The 23296-nt window shown below is 43.0% G+C and overlaps 1 protein-coding gene across 1 annotated transcript in view; it reads right to left on the bottom strand.

The window, feature by feature from the left end:
- Window positions 1-23296, bottom strand: part of tm9sf3 (transmembrane 9 superfamily member 3) — a 146953-nt gene that overhangs the window by 49660 nt on the left and 73997 nt on the right. The window contains exon 8 of the mRNA XM_068020250.1: window positions 20937-21031. Within this exon, the coding sequence (XP_067876351.1) occupies window positions 20937-21031 (95 nt within the window). The remainder of the gene's footprint in view (window positions 1-20936; window positions 21032-23296) is intronic.

Here is a 23296-nt window from a genome sequence, read left to right as displayed (position 1 = left end):
TGCTGTCTCGTACATCGACAAGATGTGGATCACAACTGCCTAGACCAATCTGTTAATTGAATCAGTGAGCAGTTCCCATTGTCTTTCCAAGCACTGTCTCTTAGAATGCAAATGCTTTCCAGCCACTGCTGATCTCTTTAAATAAGTCATCTCTTCACTCCAGCAAGTTTAAAATTAATCTTCATGTGATAAAATTAATATACCTAATTCTTGGCAGGTGGGGATCTTCATGAAAGCTCCATACCCAGCGGGAAAATATGTGATTTTTTAAAAGAGCATTTCATTAAAAGGGACTAAGAGAAGGGAAAGTACAGGAAAACACACATGCATCTCTCTCATTTATTCAGGAATCCTAAAAATTGTTACAACCTGTCTTTTCTTGGTAGCAGTGCTGCTTTAAACTGCCCTTTTTGGCATCCCAATAAACATATGGTTTTTAGGGGAAGGTTTTCAGTTTGCACATTTCCAGGACTTCCTCGGGTGTCTTTGTTCCTGTTGAGGCCTGCAGGGGGGAGGTTAGATTTAATTCACCCTAGGTTGGAGTTCTGCTCATGGGCGACAGCAGTGGACGGAACCACACTGAACTTTCTTTCAGTGCTTTGATGAGTTATGCAAAGGCTATTCAACTTCGGGGATGGTTGGTTCCCTTTTTTCCTGACTGTGGGGGTGGATTCTTTGCCAATCTTCCCTTTGTCCTCTGGGACACTCCTGCTTGCAGACATTTGTCCAGATTCATAAGAACATAAGAACTAGGAGCAGCAGTAGGCAATTCAGCCCCTCGAGCCTGCTCTGCCATTCAATACAATCATGGCTGATCTCATCTTGGCCTTAACTCCACTTTCCTGCCCATTCTCCATAACCCTTCAACCCATTATTAATTAAAAATCTGTCTATCTCCTCCTTAAATTTACCCAATGTCCTGGCATCCACCGCACTCTGGGGTAGTGAATTCCACAGATTCACGACCCTTTGAGAGAAGTAATTTCTCCTCACCTGTTTTAAATCTGCTACCCCTTATCCTAAAACTATGACCTCTCGTACTAGATTGCCCCACCAGAGGAAACATCCTCTCTATATCTACTTTGTCAATCCCCTTAATCATTTTATATATATTAACTCTCCTCTCATTCTTCTAAACCCTAGAGTAAAGGCCTAAACTGCTCAATCTCTCTTCATAAGACAAGCCCCCCATCTCTGGAATCAATCTAGTGAACCTCCTCTGAACTACCTCCAATGCAACTACATCCTAAGGGGAGCCAAAACTGCATGCAATACTCCAGGTGCGGTCTCACCAATGCCTTCTACAGTTGCAACACTTCCCTACTTTTATACTCTATTCCTTTAGCAATAAATGCCAAAATTCAATTTGCCTTCCTTATCACCTGATGTACCAGCAAACTAGTTTTCTGCGATTCATGCATGAGGACACCCAGATCCCTCTGCACCAAAGCACTCTGAAGTTTCTCTCCATTTAGATAATAATTTGCCTTTCCATGGATAGCCTCACACTTATCCACGTTAAAATCCATCTGCCAAATTTTGGCCCATTTATCTAATCGACCCATATCTATATGTAGATTTCTTATTTCTTTATTGCAACTTACTGTCCCACCTATTTTAGCGTCATCTGCAAATTTGGCTATAGTACCTTCTATCCCTGCATCCAAGTCATGAATATAGATTGTAAATAGTTGGGGTCCGAGGACCGAACCCTAGGGCACCCCAGTAGTTTCTTGCCAACCAGAAAAAGACCCATTTATCCCAACTCTCGGTTTTCTGTTGGTTAGCCAATCATCTATCCAAGCTAATAAATTGCCCCTAACCCCATGTGAACTTACCTTGTGTATTAACCTTTTGTGTGGCACCTTATCAAATGCCTTCTGGAAGTCCAGATATACTACATCTACAGGATCCCCATGATTCACTTTGCTTGTTACAGCTTCAAAGAACTCTAGCAAATTAGTCAAACACGATTTACCCTTCATAAAACCATGCTGACTCTGATGGATTGCATTTTGACTTTCTAAATGTCCTGTTATTACATCCTTAATAATGGATTCTAACAATTTCCCAACGACAGATGTTAAACTAACTGGTCTATAGTTTCCTACTTTCTGCCTCCCTCCCTTTTTGAATAAGCTTTTTTCCAATCCACTGGAACCTGTTACTGTATCCAGAGAATTTTGGACTATTATAACCAATGGATCCACTATCTCCACTGCCACTTCCTTGGATGTAGGCCATCGGGCCCTGGGGACTTGTCTGCCTTCAACCCCAATAGTTTTCTCAGTACTTTTTCCCTAGTGATGATGATTGTTCTAAGTTCCTCCCTTTCTATAACCTCTGCATTACTTGGTACTATTGGGATGGTACTAGTGTGAAATCTGAAGCATAATACTGATTTAGTGTCTCTGCCATTTCTGTGTTCCCTTCTATTAATTCCCCAGTCTCATCCTCCAACGGACCAACACTCACTTTAGCTACTCTCTTCCCTTTTATATACTTATAGAAGCTTTTGCTATCCGTTTTTATATTTTGCACTAGTTTTCTTTCATAATTTACCTTTGCTCTTTTTATTACTTTTTCAGTAACCCTTTGTTGATCTTTAAAAGTTTCCCAATCTTCCAGCCTGCCACTGGCCTTTGCAATATGGTAAGCCTTAGTTTTTGTCTTTTATGTTATCCTTAATTTCCTTGCTTAGCCATGGATGTTTTTTTCCCCCTCCTAGAATCTTTCTTCCTCTCTGGAATATATTTTAGTTGGGATAAATTGAATATCTCCTGAAACATCTGCTGCTACTTGTCAACTGTCCTACCTCGTAGTCTTCCTGCCCAGTCCACAAGGGCCAAATCTGTCCTCATGCCTATATAATTACCTTTGTTTAACTCCAGAACACTCGTGTGGGACTCCAGCTTGTCGTCCTCAAACTGAATTGGAAATTCTAGCATGCTATGATCACTTTTCCCTAGAGGATCCTTAACAACGAGATCATTTATTAATCCCACCTCATTACACAACACCAAATCGAGAATAGCCTGCTCCCTGGTTGGTTCCACAACATATTGCTCCAAAAAACAAACTCTAATACATTCAATGAACTCTCCCTCGAGGCTACCCTTGCCAATTTGACTAATCCAGTCTATATGCATATTAAAATTACCCATGATTATTGCTATACCTTTCTTACAAGCCCCCAGTATTTCCCAGTTTATACTGTGCCTCACCACGGAACTACTGTTTGGGGACCTACAGATTACTCCCACCAGTGACTTCTTTCCCTTGCTATTTCTTATTTCTACTCAGACTGATTCTACGCCTTGCTGTTAGCAACTCTGATGGGGTGCTTCTGGTGTCTGCATTTACATAGGAGGATGAGGGGTCGAACATTTCGGGGTTGGCTGACTGGACAGTAGGGGTTTCCATTTAGGATTCCTCCCAGACTTCCTTTAACCTGCCCTCTTTGTTCCCTTTCCTTTCTAACCTTTTGCCAGCCTTGTGCCTGCCTGTCCCCTTTTATTCTCAGCAGGAGTCCCTTACAGTTCGCCAGTCCTCTGCTGGAGGGTCCTCCTACAGTACTCCACCACATCTTTGTGGAGTTCTGGCCAGTCAAACTGCTGTCTTATGCAGGCTTTGGTTTTTCGTATACCGACATGTACAGCCACTGTAACCTTGTGGGCCATTCTTAATATTTCTCTCCAGTACCTCCACGGCACCACTAACTGGTGAACTACTGTCCACTCCTTGCTCTCACGTCTGTGAGGGGGACTCTACTTCCTCATCAGTACTTCATTTTCTAGATAGCAGCAGTCTGGGTTCCCTCTGCTTCAATTTCAGACTGGGCAGCCTGTGCCAACTCTCTCCATACTGGGTCAGCTTGCTGAGCCTCAGCTAGGGAAGATTAATTCATTCCCTGGGTCTTGTAACTTTCCAAAGCAAGTCTCAGTCATAGTCATACAGTTACACAGCACAGAAACCGGCCCTTCGATCCATTGTGTCTGTGCCGGCCATCAAGCACCTATCTATTCTAATCCCAATTTCCAGCTCTTGGCCCGTAGCCTTGTATGCTATGGCATTTCAAATGTTCATCTAAATACTGACTAAATGTTGTGAGGGTTCCTGCCTCTACCAGCCCTTCAGGCAGTGTTCCAGATTCCAACCACCCGATGGGTGAAAAATGTTTCCCTCAAATCCCCTCTAAACCTCCTGCCACTTAAATCTATGCCCCCTGGTTATTGACCCCTCCGCAAAGGGAAAAAGTTTCTTCCTATCTATCCTATCAATGCCCCTCATAATTTTGTATACCTCAATCAGGTCCCCACTCAGCCTTCTCTGCTCTAAGGAAAACAACTCTAGCCTTTTCAGTCTCCACAGCTGAAATGCTCCAGCCCAGGCAACATCCTGGTGAATCTTCTCTGCACCCTCTCCAGTGCAATCACATCCTTCCTACAGTGTGGTGCCCAGAACTGTACACAGTAATCCAGCTGTGGCTTAACTAGCATTTTATAACCTCCCTGGTCTTATATTCTATGCTTCAGCTAATAAAGGCAAGTATCCCATATGCCTTCCTAACCACATTATCTACCTGTGCTGCTGCCTTCAGTGACCCATGGACAAGTACACCAAAGTCCCTCTGACCCTCTGTACTTCCGAGGGTCCGACCATCCATTGTATATTCCCTTGCCTTGTTAGTCCTCCCAAAATGCATCACACTTCTCAGGATTAAATTCCATTTGCCACTGCTCCGCCCATCTTACCAGCCCATCTATATTGTCCTGTAATCTAAGGCTTTCCTCCTCACTATTTACAACACTAACAATTTTCGTGTCACCTGCGAACTTACTGATCACACCTCCTGTATTCACATCTAAATCATTAATGTATACTACAAACAGCACCGATCCCTGCAGTACACCATTGGTCACAGGCTTCCACTCGCAAAAACAACCCTCGACCATCACCCTCTGCCTCCTGCCACTAAGTAAATTTTGGATCCAATTTGCCAAATTGTCCTGGATCCCATGGGCTCTTAGCTTTTTTTTTATTTTTAGAGATACAGCACTGAAACAGGCCCTTTGGCCCACCGAGTCTGTGCCGACCAACAACCACCCATTTATAATAACCCTGCAGTAATCCCACATTCCCTACCACCTACCTACACTAGGGGCAATTTACAATGGCCAATTTACCTATCAACCCGCAAGTCTTTGGCTGTGGGAGGAAATTGGAGCACCCAGCGAAAACACACGCGGGCACAGGGAGAACTTGCAAACTCCACACAGGCAGTACCCAGAAATGAACCCGGGTCGCTGGAGCCGTGAGGCTGCAGTGCTAACCACTGCACCGCCCTTCTAGACCAATCTCCCATGCGGGAACTTATCAAAAGCCTTACTGAAGTCCATGTAGATTAAATCAACTGCTTTACCCTCATCTACACCTCCAGTCACTGCCTTGAAAAATTCAATCAAGTTTGTTAGACACGATCTCCCCCTGACAAAGCCATGCTGACAATCCCTGATTAATCCCTGACTCTCCAAGTGGAGATTAATCCTGTCCCTCAGAAGTTTTTCCAATAGTTTCCCTACCACTGATGTTAGACTCACTGGCCTGTAATTACATGGTTTATCCCTGCTACCCTTCTAGAATAATGGAACCACATTCGCTGTCCTCCAGTCCTCTGGTACCTCTCCTGTGGCCAGAGAGGATTTGAAAATTTGTGTCAGAGCCCCGCTATCTTCACCCATGCCTCACATAACTGCCTGGGATACATCTCATCTGGGCCTGGGGATTTATCCACTTTTAAGCCCGCTAAAACAACTAATACTTCCTCCCTTTCAATGCTAATATGTTCAAGTATATCATAATCCCCCTCCCTGATCGCTACACCGACATCGTCCTTCTCCATAGTGAACACAGATGAAAAATAATCATTTAAAGCCTCACCTATGTCCCCTGACTCCACACACAGATTGACCCTAATGGGCCCTACTCTTTCGCTGCTTATCCTCTTGCCCTTAATATACTTATAAAACGCCTTGGGATTTTCCTTTACCTTGCCTGCAGTGTTTTTTCACGTCCCCTCTTTGCTCTCCTAATTACTTTAAAAAGTACCCCCCCCCTACACTTTCTATACACCTCGAGGGCCTCCGCTGTTTTCAGTGCTCTGAATCTGCCATAAGCCTCCTTTCTTTTCCTGAGCCAATCCTCTATATCCCTGGACTTGTTGGTCCTACCCTTTACCTTTACGGGAACATGTTGGCCCTGAACTCACTATTTCCTTTTTGAATGACTCCCACTGGTCTGATGTAGACTTTCCTACAAATAGCTGCTCCCAGTCCACTTTGGCCAGATCCTGTTTTATCATATTGAAATCGACCTTCCCCTAATTCAGTACCTTTATTTCTGGTCCATCTTTGTCCTTTTCCATAATTACCTTAGATCTTACAGAGTTATTGTCACTATCCCCGAAATGCTCCCCCACTAACACTTCTACCACTTGTCCGGCTTCATTCCCTAGGATTAGGTCCAGTACTGCCCCTTCTCTTGTCGGAGTTTCTACATACTGGTTCAAAAAGCTCTCCCGTCTGCATTTTAAGAATTCCGCCCCCTTAAAGCCTTTTGCATTAAGACTATCCCAGTTGATACTGGGGAAGTTGAAATCCCCTACTATTATTACCCTATTATTTTTACACCTCTCTGAAATTTGCCTACATATTTGCTCCTCTATCTCTCCCTGACTGTTTGGAGACCTGTAGTACACTCCCAGCCAAGTGATTGCCCCCTTTTTGTTTTTAAGTTCTACCCATATGGCCTCATTTGAGGAACCTTCTAAGATATCATCCCTACTTACTGCAGTAATTGACTCCTTGATCATCGAGGCAATGCCACATCCTCTTTTACCCCCTCCCCTGACATGCCTGAAGATTCTATACCCTGGAATATTGAGCAGCCAGTCCTGCACTTCCCTCAAACATGTCTCTGTGATAGCAATAATATCATGTGTTAATCAACGCCCTCAATTCATCTGCCTTACTAGTAAGACTGCTTGCATTAAAATAGATGCAATCCAGCCTTATTCGCTTGTGCCTCAACAGGCCTATGTTTATTTATTTATTTTATTTTTAAATTTATTTTTATTTAGGGATACAGCACTGAAACAGGCCCTTCGGCCCACTGAGTCTGTGCCGACCATCAACCACCCATTTATACTAATCCTACAATAATCCCATATCCCTACCACATCCCCACCTTCCCTCAATTCCCCTACCACCTACCTATACTAGGGGCAATTTATAATGGCCAATTTACCTATCAACCTGCAAGTCTTTGGCTGTGGGAGGAAACCGGAGCACCAGGCGAAAACCCACGCGGTCACAGGGAGAACTTGCAAACTCCACACAGGCAGTACCCAGAATTGAACCCAGGTCGCTGAAGCTGTGAGGCTGCGGTGCTAACCACTGCACCGCCTATTTGCTCTGCCTTCCAGACTGACTCAGTTTTTCTTCTATATTTGACTGTGCCCTACTCGAACCCCTACTCTGTATCCCATTCCCCTGCCAAATTAGTTTAACCGCTCCCCCACCACCCCCAACAGCACTCGCAAACCTCCCAGCAAGAATGTTGGCCTCGTTCTGGTTCAGGTGCAACCCGTTCAACTTGTACAGGTCCCACCTTCTCCAGAAGGAGACCCAGTGATCTAGGAAACTAAAGCCCTCCCTCCAGCCACGCATGCATCTCCTTTATCCTCCTATTCCTATACTCACTAGCACGTGGCACCGGGAGTAATCCAGAGATTACAACCTTTGAGGTCCTGTTTTTTAATCTGCTACCTAGCTCCCCAAATTCTTGTTGCAGGACCTCATCCCTCTTTCTACCTATGTTGTTGGTACCCAATGTGTACCACGACCTCGGACTGTTCAAGCTCCCCCTTCAGAATGTCGCTCTGTGACATCCTTTACCCTAGCACCAGGGAGGCAACATACCATTCTGGAGTCACGTTTGCGGCCACAGAAACGCCTATCTGTACCCCTTACGATTGAACCCCCTATCACTATAGCTCTCGCACTCTTTTTCCTCCCCTCCTGTGCAGCTGAGTCACCCATGGTGTCACAGACCTGGCTCTTTCTGCATTCCCCTGATAAGTCATCTTCCCCCAACAGTATCCAAAGTGGAAAATCTGTTAGATAGAGAGATGAACCCAGGGAACTCCTGCACGACCTGCCTAGTTCTTCTACTCTGCCTGGCTGTCACCCGATTCCCTTTCTGCCCGAGCGGTCTTTACCTGTGGTGTGACCACCTCCCTGTACTTGCTGTCCATAATGATCTCAGCCTTGCGGATGCTCCATAGTGTCCCCAGCCGTTGTTCCAGATCAGAAACACAGATTTCGAGTAGCTGCAGCTGGAGACACCTCTTGCACACGTGTTCGCCCTGGACACTGGAAGTCCCTGACTTCCCACATTGCACAGGAGGAGCATGCCAAGCTGCTGAGCTGCCTGCCATGACTTACCTTCAATTTACTCCCTTAAATTACCCAAAAATCTGATTTACACTAGGGACCTTGATTCCCTAAAAAAAAAACACTACTTGCTATATTAAAAAAACTACAGACCTTTCTCTTCACTTTGGTTACTTACCCAGCTATTTAGAGTTATTCCCTAACAGCAATCACTCACCAACCAATCACCTTGCAGCTTTCCTGCGACGTCCCTGTTCACTTATTTTCTCTTTTTTCAAAACTCCGGTGCACCTGGACTCCGGGAAGCTAAGTGTCTAGGCCGCAATCCTTGGGCGCTATTTATCCGCTTCTCTTGTTCGGCGTTCTCCCCACAGGTCCCCTCCTCTCCGCTCCCAGAAGGTAAGCGTCTAGGCCGTGATCCTCGGGCTCTATTTATCCGCTTCTCTCGCTCAGCACTCTCCCCACAGGTCCGCTCCTTTCCTCACCGCTCCCAGAAGTTAAGTCTCAGACAGATGGACCTCATGGACACTAACTAACTTGACTGAATTCTTTGATCAGGTAACAGAGAAGGTTCACGGAGGTAGTGTAGTAGGTACTGTACATATGGACTTTCAGAAGGCATTCAACAAAGTGCCACACAGGAAGCTTAAGATGGAAGCCCATGGAATGAAGGAAAAGTGGGGGTATGGATAAAAAAAACTGGCTCACTGACAGGAAGCAAAAGGGCTGTGGTGATTGGGTTTTTTTGAGAGAGAGAGGAAGATGGTTTGCAGTAGTGTTCCCCAAGGATTTGCTTTGGACCCATTATTCTTTTCAATTTTTCTAAATGACCTAGACTTGATGTAGGGAGAAGCAGATGGTATGAAACTTGATAAAGTAGATCATAATGAGGATAGTTATAGGCTTCAGGATGACATGGACAGGATGGTGAAATAGGCAGAAGTATAGAGTTTAGTGCTGCAAACTGTGAAGTGATACACTTTTGGAGGACTAATATGGAAAGAGAGCATAATATAAATGTCAATTTTGAAAAGTGCAGATGAGCAGAGACACCTTGGTCTCCATGTACACAAATCCTTAAAGGTGTTAGGGCATGTTGATAAGGTGGCTAAAAAAGTGTAGGAGTTATTTGGATTTATAAATAGAGGCACAGAAAGCAAAGAGATCTCATTAGCACTTTATAAAATCACTGGCTGGACCTCAGCTAGAGTACTGTGAACAATTCTGGGAATCACAATTCAGGAAATATATAATGTATTAGGAACAATACAAAGGAGGTTTATCGGATGTAACCAGGGATGAGGGGCTTCAATTATGAGGAAAGGTTGGAAAAGTTTAGGACTGTTCTCCTTGGAACAGAGAAGGGCAAGAGGTGACATAATAGAGGGTTCAAAATGATGAGGGGTTTTGATTAAGTACAGAAATACTATTCTCTCTGGTGAGTAGGTCTATAGCCAGAGGTCAGATTGAAAATCACTGGCAAACAGGTGGTGGGGAGAATTTTGTTTTTCCATGGAATCTGGAATGCTCTACCTTGAAAGGTCGAAGCCAATTCCATAAATAATTATAAAAGGCAGTTGCAAAGGTACTTAAGGATAAGGAACTTACAGGGTTTCGTACAAAAAGTGGGAATGTGGGATTAAGCTTAGTACTCTTTCAAAGAGCCATCACAGGCACAATGGACCGAATGGTTTCTCTTCTGTGCTCTGAGTTTCTACGAGATCAGGAAAGTCCTATATCCCATTCCTAGAGTTTGGAGAACCACATCTGGTCTCACGAGTGGAAGGTTCTAGCTCATTACCCAGTAATCTGCGCTGGCAAGCACAAGCATGTATAAGATTGGACTTCACTACAATCTGCTCATGGACAATCACTTAGAGAATGACACGTATGGAAAGTGTTCATTTGGATGAAGATCTATGGAACCATATCACAGCTTCTTCAGGAAAATGGAGGAAATTACATCTGAAAACTGTTAAAGAAACTGCCAAAAAAAGCAAAATTGCAAGCAAACCATGCATCACAATCATGCTGAAGCAGGAAAAAAAGTGGTGGCAGCCCAGAGTTGCAGAGGGCTCTTTCTCTGACAATTGACATTACTAAATGGTGGACATGGGCTCTTCTCATAGTTCCTCATCTCAGCTTGGTCAAAAGGAATCCCTAGCAGTGGGTGGCATTTATCCGAGGGCACTAAGGCAGGAGCGTGATGGAATACTCTCCACTTGCCTGGATGGGTGCAGCTCCAACACTCAAGAAGCTTGACAACATCCAGGACAAAGCAACCCATTTGATAGGCACCCCATCTACAAACATTCACTCCTTCCACCACAGACGCACAGTGGCAGCAGTGTGTTCCATCTTCAAGATGCACTGCAGCAATGCATCAAGGCTCCTGCGACAGCACCTTCCAAACCCACGACCTCTGCCACCTAGAGGGAAAAGGGCAGCAAATGCATGGGAACACCACCACCTGCAAGTTCCCCTCCAAGTCACACACCATCCTGACTTGGAACTATATCACCTTTCCTTCACTGTCGCTGGGTCAAAATCCTGGAACTCCCTTCCTAACAGCACTGTGGGTGTACTGACACCCCACATGGACTGCAGCAGTTCAAGAAGGCAGCTCACCACAACCTTCTCAAGGGCAGTTAGGGATGGGCAATAAATGCTAGCCTAGCCTGCAATGCCCACATCGCCATGAATGAATAAAAAAAAGGCTAGAAGTCAAATTGTGAAGTGTTGACGATCATGAGGTGGTCACTGAATATTCTGGAAGACCCACTGGACCAAAACAAGCTAACACAACCCACATTCAGAAAAAATGACACCTCTAATCTAGGCAACTTCAAATCCATCATCTAGTAGAAATATCCAAGAAAATAATCAAACTGATCAAGAGAAAACTATTACAATCTACTAAAAGATCTATGAAGAGCAGCAGGGGAATTCTCCACACTATACTGGGTGAATATTTAGCCCTTAATCAACATCAATAGAACATATTATCTGGTCATTATATTGCTATCTCTGGGATCTTGCTCTGCGTAAATTGGCTGCCACATTTCCTACATTAAAACAGTGACTATACAGAGGTCATAAAAAGTGTTATATAAATGCAAACCTGTCTTTCTTTAGAACAGCCAACACTGCATCACAAAGGGAAGACCTGTCTGTCTAACCTGCTTGAAGTTTCAGTAAGTATCATGGAAACTATGATTCAGTGTACTTCAATTCCCTGAAAGCTACTGATAAAGTTCCTCATGGGAGATTGCTGAAAGTCACAGCAATCAGAGTAAAGTCTGAAAATGGTTATGACACTAGCTGAAGGAAAGGGGAGGGGAGTGATGGGTTCAGGGAAGAAACCAGTGGGGCAGCCCACAGGTCACAATACAGATCAGGGATGACATGCGACCCATCAGGGCTCATCTATCCAAAAAAATCCTTCGATCACTTCATCAAGCAGATTATTCAATAAATTTAAGGTTTCCACTTGCAGTACTCTATCTGAAACACTAGGGTTACGCTTTGATGATTCTTTGCATTCCTAGCATCTTGAACTTCCCTTTCAACCCCTTGGAGTATCCTGTATCTTTCCATGCTTTGCATACCTGTATAACAGTGTTCACTGACATTGACCAGGCATAGGGGTAGTTGTGGCGACACCACTCACACACATAAACCAGGCCAATGTATTTCATGGGTAATTTACATAAATATCTACACCATTCAGCAACTACAAATACAAAACACTCACCTACTCTGCTTTTCAGCTTATATTACTAACAGAAAAAGGTTCAATTCACATGCATATGCCATGTGAATATGATAATGAGATCACATGCCCAATGTCCAGTATTCATTTACTCAGTAATCAGAAATGCAATTAGTCACATCTGGATTCCCAATTAGCTACGTGTGGCTAGTGGCTAACTGCATTATAAGATGCTTCTCTTATTTTCAGTGTAAAGAACCCCAGCTTCGCCAGTAAATCCTTTTATGATGGGGCTCATTCTCGTGTTTTTTCGGGGCATCATTCTCACAACTTGAATGTTTGTATGTCCAAAACAGGACATACGACAAGGTGCAAGAAAATGAACATTGCCACTTCACACTCACAGTCATAGGTTTATAGCACAAAGAACATTTCCTGTCCTACTGTACCAGCACTGGCTAAATGAGTTTGAGTTCATGTTTTTAAATCAGAGATTCTGGGAAGGATAATTATTACAGATAGAGAATATTTTTGGCTCCTGTGTCTGAACTCACGGCTTAGTGTGATCGTGAACCACCGAGACCAGGAAATCTGTTTTGATTCCTGGTCTGGACTGATTATTTGCAACTGGTGTAGTGGGCAGGTCACAGAGTCATTTATGACACAGAAGGAGGCCATTCAGCCCATCAAGTCCATGCAGCTCTCCACGGATCTATGCAGTCAGTCCCACTCCCCAGCTTGATCCCCGTAGCCCTGCAAGTCTATTTCTCTCAGGTGGCCATCCAACTTCCTTTTGAAGTCATTGATCGTCCCTTGTAGGCAGCGAGTTCCAGGTCATTACTAACCGCTTCTTAAAAAAGTGCTTCCTCATATTCCTCCTGCATCCTTTGCCCAAAACTTTCAATCTGTGTCCCCTAGATGGAGTTAACTACTAGTTAATGGGTACAGTTTTTCTTTGTCTAATTTATCTCAGCCAGTCATAATCTTGTACACTTCTATTAAATCTCCCCTCAATCTCCTTGTTTCTAGGAACAATCCCAGCTTTTCCAACTAAGCTTTTCCTTGTACCTAAAATCTACCATCCCTGGAACCATTCTGGTAAATCTCCTCTGCACCCTCTCAAGGTCCCTCACTCCTTCCTGAAGTGACCAGTTCTGGTGACCAGAACTGGACGCAATACTCCAATTGGCGCCTTTATAAAGGTTCAGGATAACTTCCCTGCCTTCGTACTCAATGCCTCCATTTATGAAGCCCAAGATCCCGTATGTTAACTAACCAGTCTCTCAATATGTCCTGCCACTTTCAAAGATCCATGCATGTGCACCCCCAGGTCCCTCTGATTCTGCACCCTCTTTAGAACTGTGCCATTAAGTATATATTGCTTTTCCCTATTCCTTCTGCCAAAATGCATTAATGTATTAAACTCCATCTGCCACCTCGCTGCCCATTCTACTAGTCTATCTATGTCATGTTGCAGGCGGTGCATTATCATCCCATTTGCCGCACCTCCAAGTTTGGTGTAGTCAGCAAATTTTGATACTACACTTAACTTCAGTGCCCCAAGGGCAGAGGTGGGTGGAGAAAATCAGCCAAGGTTTACTATTCGTAACACCTCCTGGAAAGCATATATGCAAATGTCAGAAAGTACACCAAAAGGCTTGGTCATCATACTCAAGTCCTCCCACATAACACAAATTTACACTTCGATGAATTACTAGAAAATCATTAGAAATCTAACAATTCCTGTGAAACTGCAGCCCAGCAGAAATTAGTTCTTGCAGAAAGGAAAGGGGTGGAGCGGGCTGTTTGAGGATAAACTGAATACTTTGTTTCCCTTATTTCTGTGCATGACAGGAAATTTTGGCACTAAATTTTAGGTTTTAACTTAGCAGCTGTTAATGGGAGCAGCAAAAGAATAATGGAAATTGCAGAATTATGCAAGCATTACAGACCATTGTGTGAACCAAGTCAAATCACAAAACCTCACGAATGCTTGCAATTCCCTTTATAAAAAGACACTGGTGTCCAGTTATTCCCAGAGGTTACATAAACTCTATTTAAGAAAGTGTGAAACAAATGGTGCTGTTTAAATATCAAAGTACTGGAGTAGAAGCAAAGGACAGCTTTCATGCCTCAGTTTTACAGCAGCAATAGAAGCCTCTTATTACAGGAAGGATGATGTGGCAATATACCAAGCATGTGCTCTTCAGTTTTCTTAAAGACACACACACTCTTCTGTGCTAACTAACTAGAAGGTTCCACATCTCAGCTAAGGCAATTGCTGAAATGCAATTTGGCTCAATACCTCCAGGCTAAGGGAAAGGACAAAAAGTCAGCCAGCGCACCTGCTCCTGGTAAGTTAGCTAGGGATCACTACTGGAAAGTATTGTGAATGTCATGTGAGGACAGGAGTCCTTCTTAAGTTGAATGGCCTATTATTTATGGTCCAGGTACATGTATATAAATATAAATATAAGCCAAGTCAGAGATTTAGCTCATGAAGCTCAGCTCCTAGCATCCTAAATCTCTAACTGCATTCTCAACTATCATTTCATCCTCCAATACCCTCACTGAGTAAAGGTGGCCCATGACATTTGTGTAACATTTACTCTTCACTAATTTCCATTTACTTTTGTGGCTTCCCTTGAAGTAATATTTTGTGTTTATTTCATACCATTTAATATTTTCTATACTGCATCGAGGTCTTTTCTGTGTAAAGTTCAAATTTCTCTAATCTTTCTGGATAGCTCATCCTTTACAGTTGGAACAAGTTCTCTTGCTTTTCTAAATACCTTTGTCAATATATATTCTTGTGTTATGACCAAAGCTAAAGCCAACACTAAGTTTGTCTGACTCGTGCATCGTACATGCTTAGCATAACTTTTGGTAATAAATTATATACAGGAAGATTCTCAGCAGCTATGAAACTGAAACCAGCAGGCGTCATGGGAGGTGAGAAAATGGGTTAAAAAGGTACCAGCTTACTCATTGGGAACATTACAGCTAGCCTAGTGATAGCATCCCCAATGCAATGGTGCATCAGCATAATTTATGTTGTCGTATCTCACTATATGGAAAGTTTTTTTTAGTTGACACTATCGTTTAAATTTAAAGAGTAACAATTTTCCCCTAAATTATCTAATCTGGTCTCAATAATACAAAAAATTATGGGGCATTAGACACTACATTTATATCTCTGGAACCACAGCTCAAATCTTGTCCAGATTCTAGGTCTCTTCTGTTCATTGGTTGAAATGACTTAGGCAGTTTCAATCTAGTTCCTAGTGGCCATTCATCTGAGAACAGTAATCAGCAGTTCAAAACAATTAGTAAAAATCAGTGGAAACGTATGGCATTTTTGTGTTATGGATAAACAGACCAAGGGATAATAGGGGCAGAACCTAAATTTTTCTGTTTTTGTGTCTACCCTGAAGTCAACATTTGAGATTGGGTGAAAGGTTAATGCCTTTACACTATGTAGTGGAATGATTGACTACTGATGAATCCTCTCATACTTCTCTTGTCCTTGTTTCTGCTTATATGAAGTACAAAATACTGGCATCGTATTCAAAAATATGATAGCAGATGCTTCAGCTCTGAATCAACGATGTCCATTAGAAAATTGTTTTTATAAAATATGCAAATCAATGAACCAACCACATTCTTGGCTATGACCTAGCTTTTCAATCAGGATTACTGCCAATGATGGATCAAGGAAATATGGGCCACATTCAGGAGGTTTGCTGGATAAAATCGAACAGCACATGAAGGAGCACAATAACATTCAAAATTCCACAGAGGCACTATTATGGCAAGCTTTAATAAAGCCATGAAAAGCTACTGGATCAATATACTTAGAGTAAGTTAACCGCACAAGCAAGCTGCATGGACCTATATTTCAAAACTCTTCTATTCTTTTCCCCAGAGATGATGAGTCACCGTCAACCTTAATTTTTAAAATTCCCAGAATTCTTCTCAGTTCAAATATCAGCACAAATGCCAGTACAGCTGCCGCATGCAATAAAATACAAGCAGGTCCCATACTACCAAATTCCAGCTGTCCACAGATTACCTTACTATAGTATTATCACCCTTGGATGGAACACCATATGATGTTAGCACAAATCTGGCATCAGGAAAAAACCATTTGGTCCAACAGGCCCATCCTTGCTCTTCAGTGATTGATCCTCACCTACTCGCCATAGCCCCCTCTCCATTAATTCCCTCTTCAACCCATTTATGCTATTTGCTTCGATTGCTTTCCCCAGTACTTTATTTCATAACTTTCATCCTTTCCATGTAAAATATTTCACCAACTTATTCCTAACTTACTAATTTTTAAACTAATGACACGGAACACAAAAGTCCGAGTGTATCAGGCCTGTGTCCTCAGTACCTTGCTCTATGGCAGCGAGGCCTGGACAACGTATGTCAGCCAAGAGCGACGTCTCAATTCATTCCATCTTCGCTGCCTCCGGAGAATACTTGGCATCAGGTGGCAGGACCGTATCTCCAACACAGAAGTCCTCGAGGCGGCCAACATCCCCAGCTTGTACACACTACTGAGTCAGCGGCACTTGAGATGGCTTGGCCATGTGAGCCGCATGGAAGATGGCAGGATCCCCAAAGACACATTGTACAGCGAGCTCGCCACTGGTATCAGACCCACCGGCCGTCCATGTCTCCACTTTAAAGACGTCTGCAAACGCGACATGAAATCCTGTGACATTGATCACAAGTCGTGGGAGTCAGTTGCCAGCGTTCGCCAGAGCTGGCGGGCAGCCATAAAGACGGGGCTAAAATGTGGCGAGTCGAAGAGACTTAGTAGTTGGCAGGAAAAAAGACAGAGGCGCAAGGGGAGAGCCAACTGTGCAACAGCCCCGACAAACAAATTTCTCTGCAGCACCTGTGGAAAAGTCTGTCACTCTAGAATTGGCCTTTATAGCCACTCCAAGCGCTGCTTCACAAACCACTGACCACCTCCAAGCGCGTATCCATTGTCTCTCGAGATAAGGAGGCCCAAAGAGAAGAAGAGAGTTATATTTGAATCCTTTGTTATAAGGAGTTTGCTTGGATTAATTTTGTCAATTCCTCTCAATCTTAAAAATGTCAATTCAACCACCTCAAAGTTTGCTTTTTCAAAAATCTATGGATTAATTTATTCCAAGAGTTTACTCCATTCTTGGAGCCTCAAAGTGAAGGTGCACCCAATACAGCTTTAATTAATCACCACAATCATCATTCCTGCAGCACCAAAACCAAAGATAAGATTTTGCAAAGCTGATGTTAATAGTGAAATCCACAAGATAGCAACAGGAAGTTGCAACCATTTGGGCCATCTAGGCTCATCCAAACAGATAAACCTTCCAATCCGATTACAACAGTAAATGGTTTCAGGGCTTTCACCTTCAATACTCAACCCCGCGTCCTTTCCATATTTTGATCACTGTGTGAAGCTCATGATAGCAATCTTAATTTTGCCTGTTGAGTCTGAACCTGTGACCTTTTGTTCAACTGACAAAATTAGTTGAATATATTTTCTGAACTGACCCATTTCTATATTAACTATTTCCTATTATGACTCTATAAGGTAACCTCTTCAGTTGCCTCCTTTAAAAGCTGAAAAGCGCGAGTAGCTGCAGCAGCTTCTCCTAATTCCATTCTTCTATCCTCTAATACTAGTTTGAGTCTCATGACTCATCTCACTGCTTCCAAGGCGTGAATGTGTCTTTGATGTGCTACTGGCCACTGGATCTACTGCTCCAGCTTACATTTTACTGTTTTGCTCTATGTTGTTGAGCATTGTTTACTGTGATGAGTGCTGCCCTACAGAGGCTGGAAATATTGAGTCTTGAATCCACCAAAAACTCCAGATTTCTCAACTTCACTCAGTTATTTTAAAAAGGTTATGGAGCATTTATTCTTCCAAATATTTATTAAATTTCCTCTGCCACTGTTACACCCACAAATATTTTGTTAAATTCATTTTGTAAAATTCATTTTGTATTTCCCAAGCGCTCTCCTCAGTATCAACTGTCCCTCCTAGCTTAGTATTGCCTGCAAATTTCAGCATTTGCACAGAGGTCATCATCCAAGTTGTTGATGTCCATCAATTCTAGCACCCTGGCACAACTCCAAGCATGCATCGCTTTCTGTCGTTCAAGTTCTTATCCATTCCTAATTATCCTGAATATGATTATCCACATCACATTCCTCAAAAAAAGTTAAGGAGGTTGGTCAGGCAGGATCTTCTGCTCCTGAATCCATGTTGGCTGTTATTAGTTCACAGAATGTCACAGCACAGGAAGCAGCCACTCAGCCCATCAAGTCTATCTTGTTTTTCTTCGTGTAAGCCTGCAATCTCCTGGGTGATTGCAACCGATATCCTTTAGCGTCTTCCCTTTTCAAGCAACTAATTCCCTTTTTGGAAGTACGAATGCTCCAAGAGTGGTACGTGGTACAGAATTGCACATTCTAACCAACATGTATGGTGACAGAAGTATAGCTCAATGCTACTTTCAATAATTAACTCCACCATTGTAACCCAGCACAGAAATAAGACTAACCAGTTTGTAATTACCTACATTTGCATTTGCCATCCTTTTTGAAAATGGACCATTAGCCTGTTTTCAATCCAGTGGGATACAGCCAATATTCATCAACTCACAATGACCACTCGTGCCTCAACAACTCCTCTGTCTTTCAATATTCTGGCATGAATACCATCTACCCCCATGACTTTGGTTTCAGCTCTTTATACCTCTTTAGGCCTTCTATCTCATTCACTACTAAGCTGCTAATTCTTGGGTTATTGCAATACAGGGAGAGTACAATTCTACATTCCCGAGTGAATAATTGGCGGAAGTAATTGTTTAGCCCTCATGACTAAGGTCAGAAAATGTGGAGTGAGGGGCACATAGCAGAATGGATAGAACGCTGACTTTAGAACAGACAAGATAGTAGGGATTCAGCGTAGTTACTCAGACTGGCAAAAGGTAGGAGCTGGTGCTAGGACCACTGTTATTCACCATTTATGTAAACGATTTGAATTGAAGTACAATTTCAAATTTGCACAACTCCCATATTGGAAGGTATTGGTGACAGGAAGACTGCAACAAAATAAAGAGTACATAAATAAACTTATAGAATGGGTCTGTAATTGGCAAATAAATTTCAATTATGGATAAGTGTGAGGTGTTACGTTTTGTGAGGAAAATAAGGAGGTCACACAATGCTTGGATAAGAGGTCTAATTGGGATAGAGGAGCAAAGGGATCTAGGAGTTTGTCTACACAAATCATGAAAAGTAGTGACGTAGGTTAATAAAGCATTAAAAACAAAGCACTGGGGTTCATTTCTAGAAGAATACAATTGAAAAGCAGAGAAGTCATGTTAAAATTGTGTTAAACCTTAGTTAGACCAGGTAAGAACATAAGAAATAGGAGGAGTAGGCCATACAGCCCTTCGAGTCTCCTCTGCCATCCAATAAGGTTATGGCTGATCTGATCTTGGCCTCAACTCCACCTTCCCAAAAACCTCCATTCCCCTACAGTTTAAGAATCTGTCTATCGGTCCATCTATCTTAGCGTTGAATATATTCGAAGACTCAGCCTCCACAGCTATCTGGGGTACAGAATTCCAAAGATTCACAACCGTCAGAAGAAATTACTCATCTCCATCTTAAATGGATGACTTCATATTCTGAAACTATGTCCCTTAGTTCTAAATTCCCAAGTGAGGGGAAACATGCTCAACATCTACCTTGTTAAGCCCACTCATAATCTTATGTGTTACAATAAGATCACCTCTCATTCTTCAAATTCCAATGGGTACAGCTCAACCTGCTCAATTTTTCCTCATAAGACAACCCTTTCTCCCAGGAATCAACCTAGTGAACCTCCTTTGAACTGCCTCCAATGCAATTATATCTCTCCTTCATAAGGAGTCCAGAACTGTACGGTGTGGCCTTAGCAACGCCCATACAATTACAGCAAGACTTCCTTACTTTTATACTCCATCCCCCTTGCAATTAAGGCCAACATTCCATTTGCCTTCCTAATTACTTGCTATACCTGCATGCTATTTTTTTTTAATAAAACAAAAAAAACTGTGGATGCTGGAAATCTGAAGTAAAAACTGAAAATGCCAGAAACACTGGCAGGTCTGGGAGCATTTTTTTTTAATTAGAGATACAGCACTGAAACAGGCCCTTCGGCCCACCGAGTCTGTGCTGACCAACAACCACCCATTTATACTAACCCTACAGTAATCCCATATTCCCTATCACCTACCTACACTAGGGGCAATTTACAACAGCCAATTTACCTATCACCTGCAAGTCTTTTGGCTGTGGGAGGAAACCGGAGCACCCGGGGAAAACCCACGCAGACACAGGGAGAACTTGCAAACTCCACACAGGCAGTACCCAGAATCGAACCCGGGTCCCTGGAGCTGTGAGGCTGCAGTGCTAACCACTGCGCCACTGTGCCACCCTCATCTGTGGAAAGACAGGGTTAACGTTGCTGGTCTGTGACCTTTCATCATAACTGTTCAGAACCACTCCTCTTTTTCTTCCATTCCCTTCCCCCCCACCTTTCCACTCACTCTTCTAAATCAAGGAGCCCATGACAATAACTGTTCAGTTTCACTTAAGACTGGTTATAGGCAAAGTACCAAAGTGTGGCAATCAGCTATAGAGCAGGACCCCAGCACACTCAGGAAGGGAAACAAGAAATCACAAAAACAAAATATATATCAAGATGCAGAAAGTACCTCCTTGTCGAGCGTACAGGCTCCCTCCAAAGTAGCCATTCAGTGGTGATGTTGCAGCAAACACAAATATGGCTGTACTTAGCATAGATCCTCTCCTGAAAAAAAGGAGGAAAACACAAAGTAGGTAATAGTTAAAAATTCAATAGCATTTTCTCAGTTACAAAGTCAACAAGATCTTTCACAACCAGATGTTGGCTCCTGAACTGTAACTACTCTAATCCCATTTCCTTGGCTTTTTCCTAAATCTTTGATAAATCCATTGAAACAAAATCTTCCCTTTGCTATGTATAAATTCCCTCAAAACTAAGAATTTAACCATATAAACGAACAAGGAGCAGGAGGCGGCCATTTGGTCCCTCAAGCCTGCTCTGCCACTTTCCTGCCTGCCCCCGATACCATTTGACTCCCTTATTTGTTAACAATCTGTCTACCTCTGTCTTAAAAACATTCAATGATCGAAGTCTGGGTTTTGCAGTAGAGAGAAAAATGCATTTGATATTGAGTGATTAACAGAAGAATTTGAAGCTTTGTTGTTAAATAAATGAAGTTTAATGAAAAACGGCAAATAAAGAAAAACACAAGTCTCCAGATACTGAACACAAACACTGAAGACTTGTAGTCTTTTATTCGTAGGATGTGAACATCACTGGCAAGGCCAGCATTTGCTGCCCATCCCTAATTGCCCTTGAGAAAGTGGTGGTGGCAGGAGGAGGTAGTCTCTGCAGCAACAAATATGCCAAATTATTTTAAAAAGCATACCAACCACAAAGTGTCTACAATTAAATTCTGTAAATTCACAAAGGAAAATGTAGTTTGAGACAAAGTAGGTCACATACTGCAAAAGTTTTGAGGTCCTACTTTAGAAAATGGCCCAATAGAAAATGTACCAAGAACGAAGTCCAGGCTTCAACTGCCTGTCAATCTTCTGACTCAGACGAGAGCGCTACCATTGAGACGAGCTAAGTCAATACTTGAGAAACATTCTGTATCGCTGTTAAATCTGAACTACAGCAGACTATTTTTAAATCACACCCTTCACATAATAAATATTTTCTTTCATATAGAATGTGCATGCATCCAAATCGGATCAGTGGTTTATTGTTCAAGAAAAACAGGAAGCACATTGCTTGTAGGTCACAAGTTTTGGTTAAATATTCATCAAAATAAAATCTCTTGGTCATTGCAGAATGCATCTCTTACTAAGTTACATTAATTCTGCTATTAACTGGAGCCTCTAGCACTAACAGCTGCCACCTGATCCTCTGGTCATTTGTCTCATTGCCGTTTATGGGACAGTGCTGTGTGCAATTTTACAGCCTTGTCCGCCTACATTAAAATGTTGGCTGTGAATGATTCAGTACACTTGGATGAGAAAGTTGCTATATGAATAGACATTATTCCAATGCATCCCCTCGTACTACTGCAGGACACAGGGAGAACAGATCAATGATAATGTATGGGTATCTCACCCAAACGGCCAGTTTCCCGGCAGACCCATTGTGTCAGCCTGCTCCTGCCCCACTGAACTTATTTCTTCCTATCTTGACTCTATCTTTTCTCCGCTGGTCAAGTCTCTTCCCACCTACATCCGTGACTCTTCTGACGCCCTACGTCATTTTGACAATTTCCAGTTTCCTGGTCCCAACCGCCTCCTCTTCACTATGGACGTCCAATCGCTCTACACCTCCATACCCCAACAGGATGGTTTAAGGGCTCTCCGCTTCTTCCTTGAACAGAGGCCCAACCAGTCCCCATCCACCACCACCCTCCTCCGCCTGGCTGAACTTGTTCTAACATTGAACAACTTCTCCTTCAACTCCGCTCACTTCCTTCAAGTAAAAGGTGTTGCTATGGGTACCCGCATGGGTCCTAGTTATGCCTGTCTTTTTGTGGGATATGTCAAGCATTCTTTGTTCCAGTCCTATTCAGGCCCCCTCCCGCAACTCTTTTTCCGGTACATTGATGACTGTATCGGTGCCGTTTCCTGCTCCCGCCCTGAACTGGAAAACGTCATCAACTTTGCTTCCAATTTCCATCCTTCTCTCACCTTTACATGCTCCATCTCTGACACTTCCTTTCCCTTCCTCGACTTCTCTGTCCCCATCTCTGGGGATAGGTAGTCTACTAATATCCATTATAAGCCCACCGACTCCCACAGCTACCTGGACTACACTTCTTCACACCCTACCTCCTGTAAGGACTCCATTCCATTCTCCCAGTTTCTCCGTCTCCGACGCATCTGCTCTGATGATGCCACCTTCCACGACGGTGCTTCTGATATGACCTTTTTCCTCAATCGGGGATTCCCCCTCCACTGTTGTTGACAGGGCCCTCAACCGTGTCCGGCCCATTTCCCGCAC

The sequence above is a fragment of the Heterodontus francisci genome, chromosome 42 (genome assembly GCF_036365525.1).
Source record: "Heterodontus francisci isolate sHetFra1 chromosome 42, sHetFra1.hap1, whole genome shotgun sequence".
Lineage (NCBI taxonomy): Eukaryota > Metazoa > Chordata > Chondrichthyes > Heterodontiformes > Heterodontidae > Heterodontus > Heterodontus francisci.
The sequence above is the reverse complement of the archived record's forward strand: the minus strand, read 5'-3'. Positions and strand labels throughout refer to the sequence as shown.